Source organism: Anomaloglossus baeobatrachus, chromosome 6 (assembly GCF_048569485.1).
Source record: "Anomaloglossus baeobatrachus isolate aAnoBae1 chromosome 6, aAnoBae1.hap1, whole genome shotgun sequence".
NCBI classification, from domain to species: domain Eukaryota; kingdom Metazoa; phylum Chordata; class Amphibia; order Anura; family Aromobatidae; genus Anomaloglossus; species Anomaloglossus baeobatrachus.
In genome coordinates, this window is record NC_134358.1 from 401,691,288 (window position 1) to 401,712,779 (window position 21,492).

A 21,492-nucleotide genomic window follows, 5' to 3' on the forward strand; every position below is an offset into this window, starting at 1 on the left:
ATTAAATTAAAAAACTATAAACACATAAAAAGCGTGCATTTTTGTGCTGCGTCTTTTCTGCCAAGAGATGCAGAAATTATGCAGAAATTTCTGCTCCAAATACTCAACATGTGCACATACCGTTAATGTGTTCCTATGCTTTTTTGTGTTCTCATTTATGTCTGTATGAATAAACTCAAATTTTAACACCTCTGTTTGGATATACAGTATTGCACTATGGGGACTCATGAGTTGGCAGTTGAACAAACTAATAGTTGTCTAAAAATTGGAGGCTCATAGGACACTATTCTGGACATCCACCTTGACTACAATTTATAGTTTTGATTCGAAAAGGTTCACATTTTCTAAATATACACCGAAATACTGGTAGAGCACTCTTACTATTTTATTTGAGATACTAGTTACATCTATAGTTCCTGGACTACAAAATAATTGCAATTTGCCTTACAGGGTGAGACAAGCCAAACATTGCACAGGGCAGTTGGGTGAATTAAAGTTTCTATTAGTCCCTGTACAGACTATCACAGGTTATAGGATGATTTATAAACTATAGAGCCGATGATTATAGTAACTTTATAGTAACATTACCTTAGCAATATCGTATCACACAATAATACAATACCACAATCCAAATAATATATATTTATTTTTACTGTGAGACTTAACTTTGCTTTAAGGCATTTATGTCAAATCACAAATAAAACTCTTTAATACAAAGTTTACAAAAACTGTAAAGCAATAAAAAGAAATATCAAGCTCAGCATGTTCATTGTGCATTTTATTAAATTGCTGGCAAAATATAGAACTTGCACTGTGTCCTGCTCTCTTCCCGATCCCTGATTGTTGATTTAACCAATCAGCATTCCCAGATCTTCATCTGTTAGATCATTCACCTGCATAATTTTCTCCAGATATTCCATGTATCGACCTCTGTCTTGGAGGAACTGAGGAACTCTGGCATTTTGTAAAACAGCAAGGTCTTTGAAGCGCTCTATATCTTCATAGGAAACCTTAAAAGGAATTGAGAATGTGAAAAAAGTACCCAATACATTATACGTAATGCACTATATGGTCTTAATCACCTTAATTTTAGACTCTTACATGCTTCTACATTATCTCAAAGGTTAGAGGAAAGATTGATTTTAGTTTCAGTTCAACTGACTTCTTTTGGATACAGTCAACAAGTAGTAAGTATAATGCTTATAATAATGTACCTTTCCCATAGCTGTGAGGAGGCGGAAATCTATGGTCTCTCTATGCCTAAGGATTCGTAAAATTCCATCAAGATATACTTGGTCTTTATTGAAACAACCTGGGAATTAGGAGAAAAATCGCAATAAACATTCATAACATGATTCTGCTTTCAATAACTATTATTCACAGTATAAATGAATATCTATGATATCTGTGAAAGAGGAATGATAAGTCTCTTCAGCAATTCCTATTTTATTTGGTTTTGTATGAAAGGTAAAATGTCAGCTTTATAACAGAAAACTTTACATATTGCGCATACAGCTGAAATTGTTTCCACCCTTCAAATTGTTCCAGAAAATGAAGTGTTTCTCCCAGAAAATTATTTTAATTACATATGTTTTATTATACACATGTCTATTTACTTTGTGTGTTTTGGATCAACACAAATAAAAAAAAGGCACCTTTTAAAATAAATAATTGCAATCAATCACTTTCTTCAACCATCAGCAACCTTCTAACTCCTCTCAACTGTAATTTTGGACTCTTCTTTTGCAAACTGCTCCAGGTCTCTCATATATGAAGGTGCCTTCTCTCAACAGCAATTTTAAGATCTCTCCACAGGTGTTTATTAGGATTTAGATCCGGACTCATTGCTGCCACTTCAGAAATCTCCAGCGCTTTGTTTCCATCCTGTCAGTGTTCCGGGATTTCCAGTTTGCTTCTGAAGGATCTTGCCCTTTGTTAACATGGAGGTTTCTGTTCTGTTGCCCTACTTCCTGTTCATCTGTTTAAAAGCCCGCCCTTAAGCTTAGTCTAGTTGCTTGAGTATACTGCTTCCTGTGTACTCCTGCCCTGCTGCTCTCATCTCCTGGTTGCTGTTTTGGTTCCTGGTGAATCACCTGATACCGGTCCTGGACTTCACCTGGTCTTATCGAGCTGTGCCCTCGCTGGTCCCGGACTCTATCTGCTGTCTCTGGTATGTGTTTGTGCCCGGTCACTTCCGGTACATCTCTACCATAGGACCCGTGTTCCACATCCAGTACGAATATTTCTTGGACTAATCTGTTGCCCTTTCGTGTCCCAGCTGCTGCGCATTTAGGCCTTCTGGGGTGATTGCCAGACAGCCCCTGTATAGGGGTTCGCTCCTGGTGGTCTCCCTGGGGGAGTCCGGTGCGCGACCCCGGGAATTCCCCTTTGCTCCGAACCTGGCAGGTATTTACTGTGTTTATGTTCTACTGTGTATATGTTCTGTTCCTTGTACATATTGTGGTTACATATTATAAAACGTCTTTGCACCAAGAACCCGTCTCTGGTTGTCATTGCCCTAACGCAATCGAAATCCTCAGTTCATACAATAGTATTACACATTCATTTTGGGGTGGTTCTTGAAGTATGTTTTGGGTCACTGTCCTACTGGAAAGACCCATAATGTAGGACGCAAACCCAGCTTTCTACTGTAACACTGGGCACTACATTGCAACAAAAACTCCATTAGTAATCTGTCTTGCACACAGTCAAGGCAGCCAGTGCCAGAGGCAGTAAAACCCTAAAACATCTCTGAACCTTCACCATAGATACCACCTTCACTGCAGATACTGTGTTTTTTTCTTTGTAGGCCTTATTCTATTTTCGATAAACAATAGAATATTGTGGTTTAGACCCCCTTCACACATCCATTGTGTATCTACAAATTTGTATACTTACCTGTCTTCGGCACTGCTGTTGCTTCTGGGTCAGTACAGTGAATATTCATGAGCATAATGAGCAGGACCCAGAAGCAACAGCAGCACCGTAGAAAAGTAAGAATATTTTCTTTTTTTCTTTTTAAAAGTGACGTGTTTTCTCCGGTATGTGTCACACGGATCACATCAGTGTGTGGTCTGTGTGACACCCATGGTGCCGACAGAAAATGGAAATGTTGCCGTGTGGAGCACATGGCCACACATATGCTCCACATGGTCCGTGTGAAAACACAGATGTGTGCGCAAGCCCATTGAATTTAATGGATCTACATGTGTCCACGTCTCCGATACATGTGGACACCAGAGGTACAGGCTAAACGGAGGTGTGAAGGAGGCTTTACCAAAAAGCTCTATCTTGATCTCATCTGTCCACAATACGCTTTCCCAGAAGGACTTTGGCTTACTTGTATACATTTTGGCAAACTGCAGTCTATATTTTTATGTCTCCTTGTCAGAAGTGGGGTCCTCCTGAGTCTCCTGCCATAGCATTTCATTTAATTCAAATGAAGTATAGTTCACGTTTACACTGATGCACCTTGAGCCTGCTTGAATTTCTTTGGAAGTTGATTTGGGTGGCTTATCCACCATGGGGATTATGCTGTGTTGCAACCTTTCATCATTTTTTCTCAGCAGTCCACGTCCAGCAAGATTAGCTATAGTGCCATGGGTTGTAAGCTTCTTGATTTTTTTGGGCACCATGGACAAAGGAATATCAAGATCTCTGGAGATAGACTTGAAACCTTGAGATTGTTTATACACTGACGAACAAAAGGGTAAAAATGTTTTGAACTTTTGACTTTTAGGCTCTATATCTCACCATCCACTACAGCTTTGAACATAAGACTACGTTCAAAGACAATCATCTTGGCTATTGTATACATAAATTTGACTTGCAACTATTTAGCATATGATTAGTTATGCAGATTCTTGTCATGTCACTGCATTTCTGTTACTGGTAGTGGTTACATCTTTATCTTCCTCTATACTTCAAGCTACATCCTGTTCTCCCATTCCCTAATTGCTCAGTGTGTTATTAGGTTGATTCCCAAGTGAAAGGTCACTAGTTCGAATTGAGGAGCAGTCATGAAGCAGCTGAAATTCATAGGAGATCCTGATTTTAACTATACATAACAGTGCTGATGTACTCCCATGTGTAGTACAAGCGATCACAGTTTTGAGTCCCATAGTAAAATAAAAAATGTTTTTAAAAATTTTAAACAAAAAACACAAGTTCAAATCACCCCCTTTTGCTTCCAAAAGAAAACAATTTAAAAAATAAACATATTTGGTATTAAAATCTAAAATAAATTTAATCTGATCAGTAATCAGTGTAGAGAAAAAAAAATCTAATTTTTTTGGACACCAAAACATTGCAATAAAGACAATCAGAACATTATATTTATCCCAAAATGGTATCATTAAAAACATTAGCTCAGGGTGGAAAAATTGAAAGCATCATGGATCGTGGCGACACAAGCAAATTTATTTTTATCTTTTTACAAATTTTCAATTTTTTTCACTACTTAATAAAAAAAACCTGCACATGTTCGGTATCTACGTAATCGCACTGACCTGAAGAATTATGTTAGGTTAGTTTTACAGTATAGTAAATATGGTATAGCAGTAATCATGTGCATCCCATGATAAAATGAATGGTATCGTTCAAAAGTACTACTCATCCCACAAAAAAAAGCCCTCACACAGTTATGTGGTCAGAAAAATAAAAAAGTTATAGCTCTGGGAAGAAGGGGAAGAGAAACGGAAAATCACCCAGGGGTGAAGGGGTTAAGTGACAGATTTATTGTGCATTGATTTTCTCACAGCATTTCATAATGTGGCTAGGTTTTTGTATGACCCCATGTGTGCACTTCCGACAATGTCTGGTTATGCTTCTGAAGAGATAGGTTCTGCTGGACCTGCATCAGGGCAACAATGAATAAGTTCATGGACAGTCTGTAGCACTACTTGGGGGCATTGGGTGCATGGATATATTTTGTCCTAGAGATAGTAATGCCAATTAAGCTGCATGGCGCTAGACTGTGACCACAGGTTCTACTCCTGGACTTCAGCCAATCATACCATCAAAATGTGGTAGTCCTTTGTAGGACTCTGGCGGTGCTGCTCTGGTTCCTCCTTACAAAAAGCATTAGACATCGGTCCTGCTGTTAGGTTTATGCTCGTCTATGGCCCTGTCCGTCTCTCCTCCTGTCCAAGCGTGCTTCTGCTTCATGTTTTTGGGACCATGCTGTGAGATATAGAAAACCTGTTTTACACTGCACATATGGATATGTCATCCTGGTGGGGACTATGGGTGCCGCCTCATGCTACCAAAAGGGACAAAGACCAAATTGGGAGGATATGGAGAGCGTAATTGTCTGTGGCCAAGACCTGCAAAGCCATTCCCTTCATACGGGGGTCTTGCTGTTGCATTTCTTTCCGTGCACCTGTTGTCACCTACATTCACATCAAAGCAGGTAATATTGATTCACAATCTCTTAAGATTCCTAACTGGACATTGTTGTACCTGATGTAAATTGACAGGATTATATTGTGATGCCTAAGGGTATGTGCCCACGATCAGGACTCACTGCGTCCTGGATGCAGCGGGTCCTGACCTACGGGGCCACGAGTTTCCTCCGCAGGAGACCGCAGCTGCTTGTACCCACGATCAGGGTTCTGTGTGGTGCGGTCTCTCGCTTGTGTTCTACCTACAGAGGACACATGCGAATCTGCATCAAACAATTGACATGCTGCGGCTTGGAAAGCCGCACCGCAAGTTATTGTTTGCTGCGGAAAAAACAAGCACAGTGGGCACGGGATATCTAGAAATATCTTCCACTGTGCTTGTACTGTACAGCACAGCGTTTTGGACCTAGTTGAAAACACACTACATCCAAAACGCTGCAAACCCTGATCGTCGGCACGCACCCTAAGTGTTCCTTTGATTTTTTTTGTTTGTAAGTTTTAACCTTATTATTAGCCGTGTCAAATCCTCCCATGATGAAGTCTTTTGTGGACTACTATTGTATTTGTATTTGTAAAATTTTGATTTTGTATTTACCTGGTTGGGATGTATCCGTACTTCCCCTCTTTGCTCGCACACAGTAATCCCATCTTGTATTTGGGTCCTTAACAAATTGGCCTACATCTTGGAACAGTTCGCTGAAGGACATATGGCTAGCTTGGTAAACCGTATAGTATAGGAGTGCAGCTCTCCACAAAAAGGGATCTTTGCGAAACAAGACACTGTGAATGCTCGCAAGACCTTCCTCTGTCGGATTAACTGGTTTAAGTCCATATTTTTTTCGTCCAGTGATGTTATTCCAGGGTTGTTGATTATTGTTCATTCCACGAAAATAATGAGTTCCTGCATTAAACAAAAAGTAAAAATTTGAAAAATTCAAAAATGCATCTACATGCTATAACTGTGTTTCCCCGAAAATAAGCCCTACCCTGACAATAAGCTCTAGAAGGAGTTTTCAGCATTTTCGGCGTAAGGCTTAACTATAAGTCCTTCCCTAAAAATAAGCACTTGCCCTTGTCAATAATGAAGTGTCCATGAGCAAAAAAAGTTAAACAATACTGCAGGACACTTCATTATAGAAAGCAGACACCCCCAAAAGAAAGAAGACAGAAGGCTCCGCAATCATACTTACCAGACGCCGAACTAGAGGCCCTGCAGTGGAACGCAAACCCACACACATCAGATCGGCCACACATATACATTAGATCGCACACCCACACACATCAGATCGCCCACACACATACATTAGATCGCACACCCACACACATCAGATCACCCACACACATACATTAGATTGCACACCCACACACATCAGATCGCACATACACATCAGATCGCACACCCACACACATCAGATCGCACACCCACACACATCAGATTGCACACCCACACACATCAGATCACACACCCACACATCAGATTGCACATCCACACACAGATTGCACACACACACACATAAGATCGCACACACACACACTCACCACATCCGGTGATACCGATTGCATCTGGCTGGCATAATCACCTGGGACGCAGTGCAGTGGAGTGCGAGGACCTGCGGGTGGAACGCATGGAAGACCCAGCGGTGCAAAGTATCGATGCGTTCCACCCGCAGGTCCTCTATGTATTCCACCCGCACAGGTCCTCATGCTCTGCTGCACTGCGTCCCAGGATTCTCTGCCGGACGGCTGCGATCAGCATCACTGGCTGTGGCAACTGTGTGTGTGCGATTGTGTGTTCAATCTGCTGTGTATGAGTGTGTGTGTGCACGATCTGATCTATGTGAGTGTCGGCTATTACTGTGTTTCCCCGAAAATAAGCCCTATCCTGAAAATAAGCTCTAGCAGGAGTTTTCAGCATTTTCGGCGTAAGGCTTAACTATAAGTCCTTACCTAAAAATAAGCCCTTGCCCTTGTCAATAATGAAGTGTCCATGAGCTAAAAAAAGTTAAACAATACTGCAGGACACTTCGTTATAGAAAGCAGACACCCCCAAAAGAAAGAAGACAGAAGGCTCCGCAATCATACCTGACGCCGAACGGGAGGCCCTGCAGTGGAACGCAAACCCACACACATCAGATCGGCCACACATATACATTAGATTGCACACCTACACACATCAAATCGCCCACACACATACATTAGATCGCACACCCACACACATCAGATCGCCCACACACATACATTAGATCGCACACCCACACACATCAGATCGCCCACACACATACATTAGATCGCACACCCACACACATCAGATCGCCCACACACATACATTAGATTGCACCCCCACACACATCAGATCACACATACACATCAGATCGCACACCCACACATCAGATTGCACACACACATAAGATCGCACACACACTCACCACATTCGGCGATACTGATTACATCTGGCTGGCATAAGCACCTGGGAAGCAATGCAGTGGAGTGCGAGGACCTGCGGGTGGAACGCATGGAAGACCCAGCGGTGCAAAGTATCGATGCATTCCACCCGCAGGTCCTCTATGTATTCCACCCGCACAGGTCCTCATGCTCCACTGCCCTGTGTCCCAGGATTCTCTGCCGGATGGATGTGATCAGTATCGCTGGATGTGGCGACTGTGTGTGTGCGATTGTGTGTGTGTGCACGATCTAATGTATCTGAGTGTTGGCCGGAAGCAGGGGAGGACGGCATGTAGCATACGTCCTGGGAGCTCCCACTGGAGATCACAGGGAGGACCTGGGAGTGACGCAGACGCGCGGGGTCTGGTAAGCATGACGATCCTGGGAAGGGTGATCTGCATTTTTTGAGGGGTTTCCTGTTTCCTGAAGTGGAGGTGTTATCAGCAGGGACCTATTCCGAGAATCCCGGCAAGGGTAAAGCCCCCAAGGACCACCCTAAAATGCCCCCCTTGGAGCCGGTCTGCTGGAGCCAGTCGAAGAGGAATCAGGAAGAAGTCCTCCCACCCACACAAGGGAGTCAGCCAGCTGTCCAGACCCCAACCCCACCCTGCAGTCCACTGGAGCCAAAGAAGCTGTGGTCTCCTGCCCCATCTTCGGTTTCTCCCTGAAAATGGCTGAGACATTACATGTGGTGGAGGAGAAGATGAGAGCAGATGCCTTAGCCCAGGAATGGCTGGCAGGGCCGAAGAGAGCTGACTTTGAAAATGGCTGTACCCAAGGCAAGGTCATTGACTTTAATCAGACCCGAGGCTTTGGGTTTATAGCCAAAGATAAGACCATGTACCATACATATGTGAATCAGGTCGTGGTTAAATGGGATACACTCCCTGCTTTCCTACAGACCCTGTATGTAGGGGCTAGGGTGTCGTTCATTTGCCTGTGGTGCCGCTAGGGGTAGTATGTGGTGGGAGTAACCCGGCCCACCACTGGAGAGGTGGAAGGAAGAACAGTGAAGCTTGTGATGCGGGAGCACCCCGTCTGTCATTCACAGGGAGACCCCTTGCCAAGAGGAGCCTGTTGTCCCATCCCCAAGGGGTGCCTCATGTCCCTATGTGGCCGACGAACAGGAGTACTAGAAACCTGCCACCCTTATCAACACAATGGCCAGTACTACCATACATGTTACCAGGAATTAGACGGCAGAACTATTTATACCGGCAGCAATATTCTCTGAGAAAACTGTGGCTGGAGAATATACCCAGACCAGCTGTGGAAATGGACCAGACCCTGTCCCCTAGGTCCTGGGAGGCCTGGAGAAAGAAGGCGGCCTCAACTAGACTGATGACTCCTGTCTGTTGGCAATGGTTAAATTGAAAAAGAGGCTAGTTCCAGAGCCCTTTTGTAAAAGAAGGAACTGGGGTCAGTTGGGCTGCCATCAAAACTCTCAGTTGGGCAGGATGCCAAGTTATCCGGAGGAGGCTCTAAGGTGAAAATTTTAAAGCACAGGAGATATTGCATTTGTGGCCGGATAGGCTTGTTGTTTTTTTTTGTGTGTGCTATTTCCCCCCCACTCCAAGTTTTGAGCTTGTTAACCCCCCCTCTGCTGGATTTGGAGAACTTTGAGCCCTCTGGGCTGTAGAAAAATACCCCCCTCAGACAAGAACTTGCCCCTTCCAGCTCTCAAGAACTGTGCTCCAAACTGACATTTGAAGTTTGCCCCAATGGACTTCGCCAATTTATACCCTGCCCCTTGGATTTTGCCCTAACCAACCCCTAAGAGACTGCACAGTCCCGTGAATCATGAGTGGAGGGAGGGTGGACAGATGACCTGATGTACTGACCGTGTCAGGACGTGTTTTATTCTTTATGGATGAATAGGTTTAACTACTGCACCATCACCATTGCGGGAGGTGGGAGACATGGACAAAACCACATGGTGGTCTTATTTACGGCCTCCAGGATGCATCATGTCCCAAACGTGTGCACATACACTGAAAGGGATAGTCACTGCCAGAGTGCGGGGCACAGCTGCAACCGGCACTTTGGCAGCACTTTTACTCTGAAGCCGCTGCCGGATTGTTGGAATGCCGGTCATCTCCAAGCAGAAAAATGCATTCGTTTGGCCAGGAGATGCAGATGTGGTGCTGACATTTTTACACCAAATTCCTGCACCAAATCTGGATCTTCTGCCAAAAATACCGGATCACTACCGCATCGCATTTTTGCCCTAAGATGCAGATTTGGTGCAGAAATTGGCAGTATAAATTTAAGCATCAAATCTGCAACTTCTGGCAAAAAAATAAGTTTTTGTGCGGTTTTCTGCCAAGAGATGCAGATTTGGTGAAGAAGTATCTTTCTTCAGATGTACCAGCAGCTTTGAACTCAATAATGTTAAAGGCTCTCTTAAAGGCTCCTTTAAGGTTTCCGGGCGTCACAGCTGCTGGAAGACCCTGTGGCTGTGAGCTCTGGTCATAGCCGCTGGGTCTCCAAGTTGTATCTTGTCAGGGTTCTCAGAGCAACAGGCCTACTCCTGTAACACATCCACTATTTTTTATGTTAATAGTGTTGGAAGTTAATGGCTGTGCCACAACAGTATGGCTTCACTGTAAAACTGTTTGAGCTGTTTTGGCAGATTTGGAGGCCCCATAAAGGTTTTGTCTATGCTTTTGTTTTTGCCTCCCATTGAATTCAATGGGTTAGGATATGTTCATCGAAACGTTCGATGAACTCAGGTAAGTCGGTGAACATGAACTGAATCAAACCTCGGGCAGTTCACTCATCTCTACCCCCAGTGAGAGCCATTCAGAGACTGCAAGCGACTACAATGGAGTCAAGAACTGAGAGTACCCAAGCACCCTGATGCTTGATTAAGTAGTTAGCATACGTGCAGCACCCAAACTCAGACACTGATTTTTTTTCAAAGTCCATGTTCTAGTTCACTCATCTCTAGTAGTGAGCGATCTAGTACTGATTACTCAGTGCACATTCTTTACTTTGGCCTGTTTGTATAAACCTGCTATGAAAGGGAATCTGTCTGCAGGTTTTTGCTACCTAATTTGACAGCAACATGTACGCAAGGAGATTCTGAATCCAACAGTGTATCATCACATAGTTTACTGTTGAAGGCATTTTCACATAATCTTAGGCTATGTGCACACAGTGCGTTTTTCTCGGCGTTTTTGCGCGTTTTTCGGGTGCGTTTTTGGCCTCAAAACAGCATGACTTTGCTTCCCCAGCAAAGTCTATGAGTTTTCATTTTTGCTGTCCCCACACAGCGTTTTTTTTCAGCTGCGTTTTTGTGGTGACCACAAAAGCGCAGCATGTCAATTATTCCCGCGTTTTTCACTGCGCTTTTCATCCATTGAGTTCAATGGGATGTTGAAAGACGCAATGAGAAACGCAAATAGCTGCGTTTTGGCGCGTTTCTAAGACCAAAAACGCAGCTATAAACGCAGGAGGTGGGTAGTAAAGTGACGTGTACAGGAAGAGGATTCCTTCTGTCAGTATATACAGAAGCGTGAATCCTCCCGGTACCGTCACCGTCGCTTCCATCTCCCGTCCTGTGCATGTATGCTGCCGTGCGGCGCCATGTCTGGGCGGGAGGTGGAAGCGGCTGCGAAAACAAAAGTTAACAGTAGAAAAAAAAAAAAGTTATACTCACCTGTCTGCAGGGTCCCGGTGCCATGCCCGCTCCCATCTCCTCTCACGGTATCGCCACCCCTGCTCCGGCTGTGTGCAGACGGCCGGGAAAGCAGGACCTGGCGATGGATCACCTGATGCAATCACCTGACGCATCAGGTGATCGTAAGTATCGCGGTGACGCGGGCGCCCGGCCGGTATCAGCGGATGCGTCAGGAGACTTCATCCCTGATTACCGGCAGCTGCTGCAGCGATCGGACAGGATCAGACTCCCGCCCCATCGCTCCAGGAGCTGCCGGTAATCAGCACATAAGTGAGTATTATTTTTTTTTTGCACCGATGCATCTGCTGATTGTATAAACGGCTTTTATACAATCAGCTGATGTGTGATGGGATTCAGGCACTTGATCCTGACACATCATCTGATCGCTTTGCCTTCCAGCAAACAGATCAGATGATATTGGATCCGGATTGGACGGCGCGGGACCCTGACCCAGGATTACTGCGGAGGGGGGGTTCTTTATTTCAATAAAGATGGAGTCACTAATTGTGTTGTGTTTTATTTCTAATAAAAATATTTTTCTGTGTGTTGTGTTTTTTTTTTATCTTTACTAGAAATTCATGGTGGCCATGTCTAATATTGGCGTGACACCATGAATTTCGGGCTTAGGGCCAGCTATACAGCTAGCCCTAACCCCATTATTACCCGGCGAGCCACCCGGCATCAGGGCAGCTGGAAGAGTTGGATACAGCGCCAGAAGATGGCGCTTCTATGAAAGCGCCATTTTCTGGGGTGGCTGCGGGACTGCAATTCACAGCGGGGCTGCCCAGAAAGCATGGGTACCCTGCACTGTGGATTCCAATCCCCAGCTGCCTAGTTGTACCCGGCTGGACTTAAAAATTGGGCGAAGCTCACGTCATTTTTTTTTTTAAATTATTTCATGAAATTCATGAAATAATTTTAAAAAAAGGGCTTCCCTATATTTTTGGTTCCCAGCCGGGTACAAATAGGCAGCTGGGGGTTGGGGGCAGCCCGTACCTGCCTGCTGTACCCGGCTAGCATACAAAAATATGGCGAAGCCCACGTCATTTTTTTTGTTTGGGGGGGCAAAGAAATCCTGCATACAGTCCTGGAAGGAGGATGCTGAGACTTGTAGTTCGACAGTTGCTGTCTGCTCTCCTGCATACACTATTGGATGGAGGATGCTGAGCCTTGTAGTCCTGCAGCTGTCTGCTCTTCTGCATACACTAGTGGAGAATGAAGAACACATTGAAGAAGGAAATGACATCAGACCTTTTTTTTTTGTTCACTGATAAAAAACGCATAAGGACGCAGTGAGCAAAAACGCAGCAAAACGCAGCAAAAAAACGCACCAAATCGCGGCAAAACGCGTGCGTTTTTTGCCGCGTTTTTTCGACGCAGGTGCGTTTTTGTGCGTTTTTAGCGGACAAAAACGCACAAAAACGCAGCGTCAAAAAAACGCAGTGTGTGCACGTACCCTTAGTGTTAGAAAAAAATAAACAAAAAACAACTGTGCTTCTCTTATCAGTGTGTGTGTGCAATTGTTTACGTAAGCTAAAGGGTTTATTACCCTGTGATTACCATTACAGGACTAAAGCTGGTGTCACACATAACGACAACGACAACGACGTCGCTGCTACGTCACCATTTTCTGTGACGTTGCAGCGACGTCCCGTCGCTGTCGCTGTGTGTGACATCCAGCAACGACCTGGCCCCTGCTGTGAGGTCGCCGGTCGTTGCTGAATGTCCAGCTTCATTTTTTGGTCGTCACTCTCCCGCTGTGACACACACATCGCTGTGTGTGACAGCGAGAGAGCGACGAAATGAAGCGATCAGGAGCCGGCACTGGCAGCTGCGGTAAGCTGTAACCAGCGTAAACATCGGGTAACCAAGGGAAGACCTTTCCCTGGTTACCCGATGTTTACGCTGGTTACCAGCCTCCGCTCTTGCTGCCAGTGCCGGCTCCTGCACTGTGACATGTGGCTGCAGTACGCATCGGGTAATTAACCCGATGTATACTGTAGCAAGGAGAGCAAGGAGCCAGCGCTAAGCAGTGCGCGCGGCTCCCTGCTCTCTGCACTGTGACATGTAGCTGCAGCACACATCGGGTTAATTAACCCGATGTGTGCTGCAGGAGAGCAAGGAGCCAGCGCTAAGCGCGGCTCCCTGCTCTCTGGACTGTGACATGTAGCTGCAGCACACATCGGGTTAATTAACCCGATGTGTGCTGCAGGAGAGCAAGGAGCCAGCGCTAAGCGCGGCTCCCTGCTCTCTGAACATGTAGCACAGCGACCTTATGATCGCTGCTTCTGCTGTGTTTGACAGCTAAGCAGCAATCATAACAGCGACTTACAAGGTCGCTGTTACGTCACCGAAAATGGTGACGTAACAGCGACGTCGTTGTCGCTGTCGTTTAGTGTGACACCAGCTTTAGGGTACCTTCACACTTAGCGATGCAGCAGCGATCCGACCAGCGATCTGACCTGGTCAGGATCGCTGCTGCATCGCTACATGGTCGCTGGTGAGCTGTCAAACAGGCAGATCTCACCAGCGACCAGTGACCAGCCCCCAGCCAGCAGCGACGTGCAAGCGACGCTGCTCTTGCACGGAGCCGCCGTCTGGAAGCTGCGGAGACTGGTAACTAAGGTAAACATCGGGTATGGTTACCCGATGTTTACATTAGTTACCAGAACACACCGCTTAGCTGTGTGTGCAGGGAGCAGGGAGCCGCGCACACTGAGCGCTGGCTCCTTGCTCTCCTAGCTGCTGTACACATCGGGTTAATTAACCCGATGTGTACAGCAGCTACATGTGCAGAGAGCCGGAGCCGGCAGCACAGGCAGCGTGAGAGCTGCAGAGGCTGGTAACTAAGGTAAATATCGGGTAACTACCTTGGTTACCCGATGTTTATCTTGGTTACAAGCTTACCTCAGCTGTCAGACGCCGGCTCCTGCTCCCTGCTCGCTTCATTTGTCGCTCTTTCGCTGTCACACACAGCGATCTGTGTGTCACAGTGGGAGAGCGCCTTTGAAGAAAACGAACCAGGGCTGTGTGTAACGAGCAGCGATCTCGCAGCAGGGGCCAGATCGCTGCTCATTGTCACACACAGCGAGATCGCTAATGAGGTCACTGCTGCGTCACAAAAAGCGTGACTCAGCAGCGATCTCGGCAGTGAGCTCGCTGTGTGTGAAGCACCTCTAACATGGAGGGAAACTAGGCAACCCAAAAGAAACCAATACACATGGAGGGAAACTAGGCAACCCAAAAGAAACCAATACAAAAAATACAGGCTCCATGCAGATGTTACCTGCTCCAAATTAAGCCAATGGCAGTAATGTAGGTTGCAATGCTACACACAGATCAATTATGATATACTAATTTAAAACAAAATGTGCGGCTAGGAAATCTTTTACCTATTTCATGTCTAAGCATTCCCTCCAGCCACTGTTCTCTTGCAGTGGACATGTTGATAGTCAGAGTTGGTCGACCATTTACGACAGTCATAGAAGCCCGAGAAAGCAAATCATCTGTAAGGTGCACAACAATCTGGAACATATAGATCAACATGGTTGTGTTAGGGACTAATCTCATCAGAATTACATTTTATTGTAATATATACGTTTCTTTGACAAATCTGGTACACTTGTTGCTTACTTGGAACTTGTGATTGTAAGAGTAAAGATAGTTGTGCCTAGAGAGGAGAGATTCACAGAGAGGTCACCTGCTCTTTTCTCTTACTGAGAAGTAAAACTATTGTTCCAGGAGATGCAAAGCTACAGTTGATCCATCAAAACTGACTTCAAGGTGAATGTCTTGCAATGGAGCTACTATAAAGGGGATTCTTGAATTGACAAGTGTGATAATCACTCACCTCACCAAGGCAACCTTCTTTTTCCATGTATTTTCTAACTTGATGCCATATTCGACTCTTTGGAAGAAGACATCCTCCAGTGGCCTGCTCAAATTTTTCATAGCTGCCATACTTCTCAAGTGCCTTTAGCATGATATTAACTGCCTATAAAGAACAAAAAATTGAGAACAAAGGAACTGATTTACTTTTATTTTTTTATCATGTAAACCTTACACAATCCCTTTAGGTGTGTCCCACTAAGTACCACGCGAACATGACCCCTGACCAAACCTACTGCTAGTCCCTGGGGTCCCTCAGCACCCTAGATAGGTTCTGCACCTCTGCGCCAAGCGGGATACCCGACCCTAGGTATCCCTAGTGCTAGGACTTAAATAGGGAACAGGTAGGATGCGCTCTTTGTCAACTCCACTAAACACTAGAGAAGACACAAGCAGGATACACAAGGGGAAAAGCATGAACTACTTATCTACCGATGACTCAGATAGGAGTTCGGCAAAGTTTCAGCAACAATTTTACAGATGAGTACAAGCTGCCTGCTTGCATCCAGAGCTTGAATGAACTGAATAATATCACCAGTCCAGAAAAGAAGGCAGTATTTTAGCACAAGGGGAATACTGATAATCAGCAGCTGGACAGAAGGAGACCTCCCCTGGGTCCTAAAGGGGGAAGAGATGAAATCCCAGCAGGAAAACTACCCAGTACAATGAATGATAACAGCAGGAACAACAGAAAGTCAGGGAGCATTTTGGGAAGCCTAATTCTGTGACCTTCTATTGCCAGAAACCACATGACTGTCTGTCACCTGCAAAACACCCATGACAGGGTGTTCATTAACCACCTAATCCATGATAAAGTATTGGCCCTGAATGCATTACTGTTACTATACTAGTTCTTTGTTCATAGTATATAAATTGTCTCTCTCAAAGAAAAAAGGAACAATCTTGTAAGTACCACATATAGTATGAGAGATGGAAAAAAATTGCAGCCTCTACTAGTCTCCCATTTGTGATGAGACTCGTCTGTTCAGGTTTATGGATGCACAACCGTATAGCACCTGAGTTTTTATGGATGCACTGCCATTATTAGATAGGGAACTGTCTGTAGTTTTGGAAATGTTATTCCTTGCTGATGTATAAAACAAATGCAATACAAATGACAAATTCTGATTGAAAATCTGACATTTTCTATATGCTTGTATGAACCTGGCCTAAGGAGAACCAGTACTTTATCCATGTTTCCTCAAAGACGTTGCATTGAGTCAGCAAGGCTACACATTGATGAGGGGAGACCACCCCAAAAGAGGATGTCGTCATGTTGTAAAGCTTGTTAAAGGGTCGGACATTAGCATATGAAGGTTCTGTATTTCCTCCTGGAAGTCTGAAATCATTGACAACTAGGCATTACCATTCCCTTTGTCAATGAAGTGTGGCGCTACACAACCATAGTCAAACCATGCATGGACACCTTATTAACCAGAGGAATGAAAAGGCCTAGGTCCAGATAAGTCTCCAGAGAGCAATGCAGACTTCTTTACAAGAATCTGAGGAATATTTTTGCAAAATAGAAACAGATGTTTCGTGACTAGTATTACAGTATGGTCAGGTAAATCACAGATGTGAACAATTAACCCCTTCGCAACATTTAACGTACATATAAGTCATGGTGGGGAAGGGGTTCCCAACTCATCACTCATGTCCAAGACTATAGACAGTTTTCTATGTTAATAATGGCAATGTATCCGTGAAAAAATGTCAACACCAGTGATCAGACCAGTCACATATAGGGGCTAAGTAAAAAGTGAAAAAAATTGTAAAAATATTTTTAAAAAAATCACAAAATAACCCCTTAGTGGCTGAGCCAGTCTTGGGTTTAATCTGAACCGGCCAAACTTTTTAAATCTGTGCAGTGTCCCTTTATGTGGTAATAAATCTGGAACGCTTCAATGTATCCCAGTGATTCTGAGAGGTTTTTTGTGACATATTGTGCTTTGTTAGAGTTAAATATTATGTCAATTTTTTTTGCATTTATTTGTGCAAATATCAACATTTTGTGACGTTTTGAACATTTCACAATTATCAAATATACTTTTTTACATTCTTAGACCAGTGAGTCATACTGTGCAAAATAAGGAATAAATAACATTTTCCACACGTCTACTTTACATCGCCATCATTTTTCAAATGTAATTTTATTTTATTTTGTTAGGATGTTAAAAGGTTAATAGTTTAGCAGCAATTTCTCTTTTTTTTCCAAGAAGTTTACAGAACGTGTTTCTTTAGGGACCTGTTCAGATTTAAATGGACTTCGAGGGGCCTATATGTTGGAAACTCCCCAAAAGTGATACCATTTTAAAAACCACATCCCTTAAATACTTCAAAACTGCTGTCAGGTAATGTTTTAACCCTTCAGGTGCTACACAGCAATAAATACAGTGTAATGAAAGAAAATATATTTCTTCGTCTGAAATGTTGCTTTAGCCCCATTTTTTCATTTTTACAAGGTAAAGCATGACAAAATGGACCCATCAATTTGTTACCTAGTTTCTTCTGAGTGCAATAATACCCCACATGTTGGCAGAAACCTCTGTTTGGGTAAATGGCAGGGGATGGAAGGGAATTATTTGAATTTTGGAACACAAATTTGGCTGAAATAGATTGTGGGCATCATGTTGTATTTGCCGGGCGACTAAGGAACCTAAAGAGCAGAAACCCCCACAAGTGACCCTGTTTTGGAAACTACACCCCTCAGGGATTTCATCCAAGGGCATAGTGAGCATTTTGAACCCACAGGTACTACACAGAGTTTGATCAAATTAGGTCATCATATTTTTTTCAGGAAAATGTTACCTTAGCCCCAAATTTGTAATTTTCATAATAGATAATAGGAGATAGCTAACCCCAGAGTTTGTTATGCAATTTCTCCCAAACTCAATGATATATGTGGTCAACAACTGCAATTTGGGCACATGGCAGGGCCCGGAAAGGAAAGAGCGCTAATTGATTTTTGGAATGTAAATTTGGCTGGAATAGATTGCGGACTCCGTGTTACATTTGCAGAGCCCCTGACATGGCAAATCAGCAGAAACCCCCACAATTGACCCCCATTTTTGAAAACTAGACCCCTCAAGGAATTAATTTAGTGGTGTACTGACAATTTTTAACCTACAAGTGATTCACAAAACTTTCTAACATTTTGATGTAAAAGCAAATATTTAATTTAAAACAAATCCTGTTTTTGCACCAAATTTATAATTTACGCAATTGGTAATAGCTGAAAATGGAAAGCACAATTTCTTGTGCAGTTTTTACAAAACATGGCAGTATCCCATATGTGGTTGTACACTACTGTTGTACACTACGGTTGTAAGCTACTTGGCTTTTAGAGCGAAGATTCCGATTGAATAGATTGTGGGCTCCATTAACTGAGCTTGTGAGGTGTCAGATGAGCAGAAACCCTACAAGTGATCCCATATTGTAAAAGTCACTGCGTAAGAAATTAATCTATGGTAGGAGTGTAGTGAGCATTTTTTTACTCCACAAATGTCTCCCAGAATTTTACAACAATGGAACTTTTTTTTAATAGCTGCAAATATGTCTGTTACACAAAGGTTAAAACGTGAAACTGGACCCCACAATTTATTGCGTAATTTTTTACAGAACATAGTAATGCCCTATATGTCTTCAGAAACTACTGTTTGGCTGCACGTCAGAGTTGAGAATGAAGGAGCGCTATTTGGCTATTAGAGCACAGATTTTGCTGGAATAGGGTGACATTTGTAGAGCCCCTAAGGTGCCAGATCAGCAGAAAAAAAGAAAAAAACAGTGGTCACATGTAGGATATTGGTGCACTCAGGAGAAATTGCAGAACGATGTGTTGTTCTGTTTTTTCCTATTAGCCCTTATAAATTAAAATCCAGGAGCTAAAACAAAATTTTACTGGTAAAAATGTAATTATTCTTACTTCACCACTCAATGGTATAAAATTCTGTGATGCACCTGTGGAGTCAACATGCTCCATGCACCCCAAATGAATTAATTGAGAGGTATAGTTTGTTAAGGGTGGTAAGTTGTGGGTGGCCTCTGCTGTTCTGGCACCTCAGGGGCTCTGCCAATGCAACATGGCACCCACAAACCATTTCAGCAATATCTGTACTCCAACTTGGCACTTCTTCCCTTCTGAACTTTACACTGTAATTTTTGACCACATATGGGGTATTGCGTACTCAGGAGAAATTGCCTAACAAATTGTACCCTTCATTTTCTCCTATTACCCATTTTGAAACTAAAAACTTGCGGACAAAGAAACATTTTATTTGAAAACTAGCTGTAGTACCCGGGCGTTGCCCGGGATAGTAACTGTCTCTCTGTCTCTCTCCCAGTCTCTGTCTGTGTGTCGCTGTCTGTCTGTCTGTCTGTCTCTTTCCTTGTCTGTCTGGGTCTATGTCTCAGTCTGTCTGTTTCTATCTCTCTGTCTGTATTTGTATCAGTCTATCTGTCTCAATCTCTGTATTTGTCTGTCTCTCTTTATCTCTGTGTCTGTCTATATGTGTGTGTCTTTGTCTCTCTCTTTGCCCGTCTGTTTCTTTGCCCATCTGTCTCTTTGCCGGTCTGTCTCTTTGTCCGTCTGTCTTTTTGCCCGGCTGTCTCTTTGCACGGCTGTCTTTTTGACCGGCTGTCTCTTTCCAGGTCTGTCTCTTTCCAGGTCTGTCTCTTCCCAGGGCTGTCTCTTTCCTCATCTGTCTCTTTCCTCGTCTGTCTCTTTCCCGGTCTGTCTCTTTCCCCGTCTGTCTCTTTCCCAGTCTGTCTCTTTCCCAGTCTGTCTCTTTGCCCATCTGCCTCTTTGCCCATCTGTCTCTTTGCCCGTCTGTCTCTTTGCCCGTCTGTCTCTTTGCCCATCTGTCTCTTTGCCCATCTGTCTCTTTGCCCATCTGCCTCTTTGCCCGTCCGTCTCTTTGCCCGTCTGTCTCTTTGCCCGTCTGTCTCTTTCCCGGTCTGTCTCTTTGCCCGTGTCTCTGTCTGTGTCTCTGTCTGTGTCTCTGTCTGTGTCTCTGTCTCACCACCAACATCTTATTACCTCACACATAGAATTCTTATACTAACAGTTTATTTTGTTCTTATAGCAACCACTGACAGTTGCTATGAATAGCCTGCAGCTCCCAGCTCCATTCAGTTTAATGGATGCAGGATTTTTGGAGAGTAACTGTAAAGCGCGGGGTTAAATTTTCCCACCCAAACATAGTCTATGACGTTCCCTGAGTCACATGGGGTGTCTGTGCAAAATTTCGTGATTGTAAATGCGACGGTGCGGATTCCTTTAGCGGACATACATACACACATACATACATACACTCTGCTTTATATATTAGATGGGGAATTTTTCATTTACTTAGCCCAATGTTATACAGTTCTATAAATTGACTGTGGGTTAAAATGCTCACTGTACCCCTAGAAATATTCCTGGAGAGGTGTAGTTTCCAAAATAGGGTCAGGTGCGGGGCATAAGCTGGTTTGGCATATCAAGGGCTCTTGAAATGTGACATAGCATTTGCAATCTATTCAAGCCAAAATGTGTGGTTTATTTTTTCCTATTAGCCCTTATAGAAATTAAAATTGAAATTTTACTGGTAAAAATGTAATTATTCTTCACCACTCAATGATATAAAATTCTGTGACGCACCTGTGAGTTTAAGGTGCTCACCACTCCTCTCAATAAATTCTTTGAGAGGTATAGTTTCCAAAATGGGTCACTTGTGGCAGTTTCCACTGTTTAGGCAAATCGGTCTCTCCACAAATGCAACATGGCATCTGCTATTTATTAGACAATTTTGCGCTCCAAAAGACAAATGGTGCTGCTTCTTTTCTGAGCTCTGCCATTTGCCCAAAGAGTAGTTTTCCATCACATATCGCTAATTAAAAATTGCATAACAAATTGTATGGTGTATTTCCTCCTGTTATCCTTGTGAAAATGCAAAATTTGGGACTAAAGAAACATTTTTGTGAGAAAAATGTGATTTCTTATTTTCACTGCTTAATTTTATAAAATTTTGTGAAACACCTGTGGGTTGAAGGTGCTCTCCACCCCTCTAGATAAATTCCTTGACGGGCCTAGTTTTCAAA

General features: G+C 43.7%; 1 protein-coding gene across 1 annotated transcript in view; it reads right to left on the reverse strand.

Annotated features, from left to right (window-relative positions):
• Positions 1 to 367: 367 nt before the first annotated feature.
• Positions 368 to 21,492, reverse strand: part of MATCAP2 (microtubule associated tyrosine carboxypeptidase 2) — a 46,262-nt gene continuing 25,137 nt past the window's right edge. The window contains exons 3-7 of the mRNA XM_075315130.1: positions 15,377 to 15,520; positions 14,919 to 15,051; positions 5,998 to 6,303; positions 1,215 to 1,312; positions 368 to 1,010 (exon numbers count right to left, since the gene is read on the reverse strand). Of these exons, the coding sequence (XP_075171245.1) occupies positions 849 to 1,010; positions 1,215 to 1,312; positions 5,998 to 6,303; positions 14,919 to 15,051; positions 15,377 to 15,520 (843 nt within the window). The 3' untranslated portion in view covers positions 368 to 848. The remainder of the gene's footprint in view (positions 1,011 to 1,214; positions 1,313 to 5,997; positions 6,304 to 14,918; positions 15,052 to 15,376; positions 15,521 to 21,492) is intronic.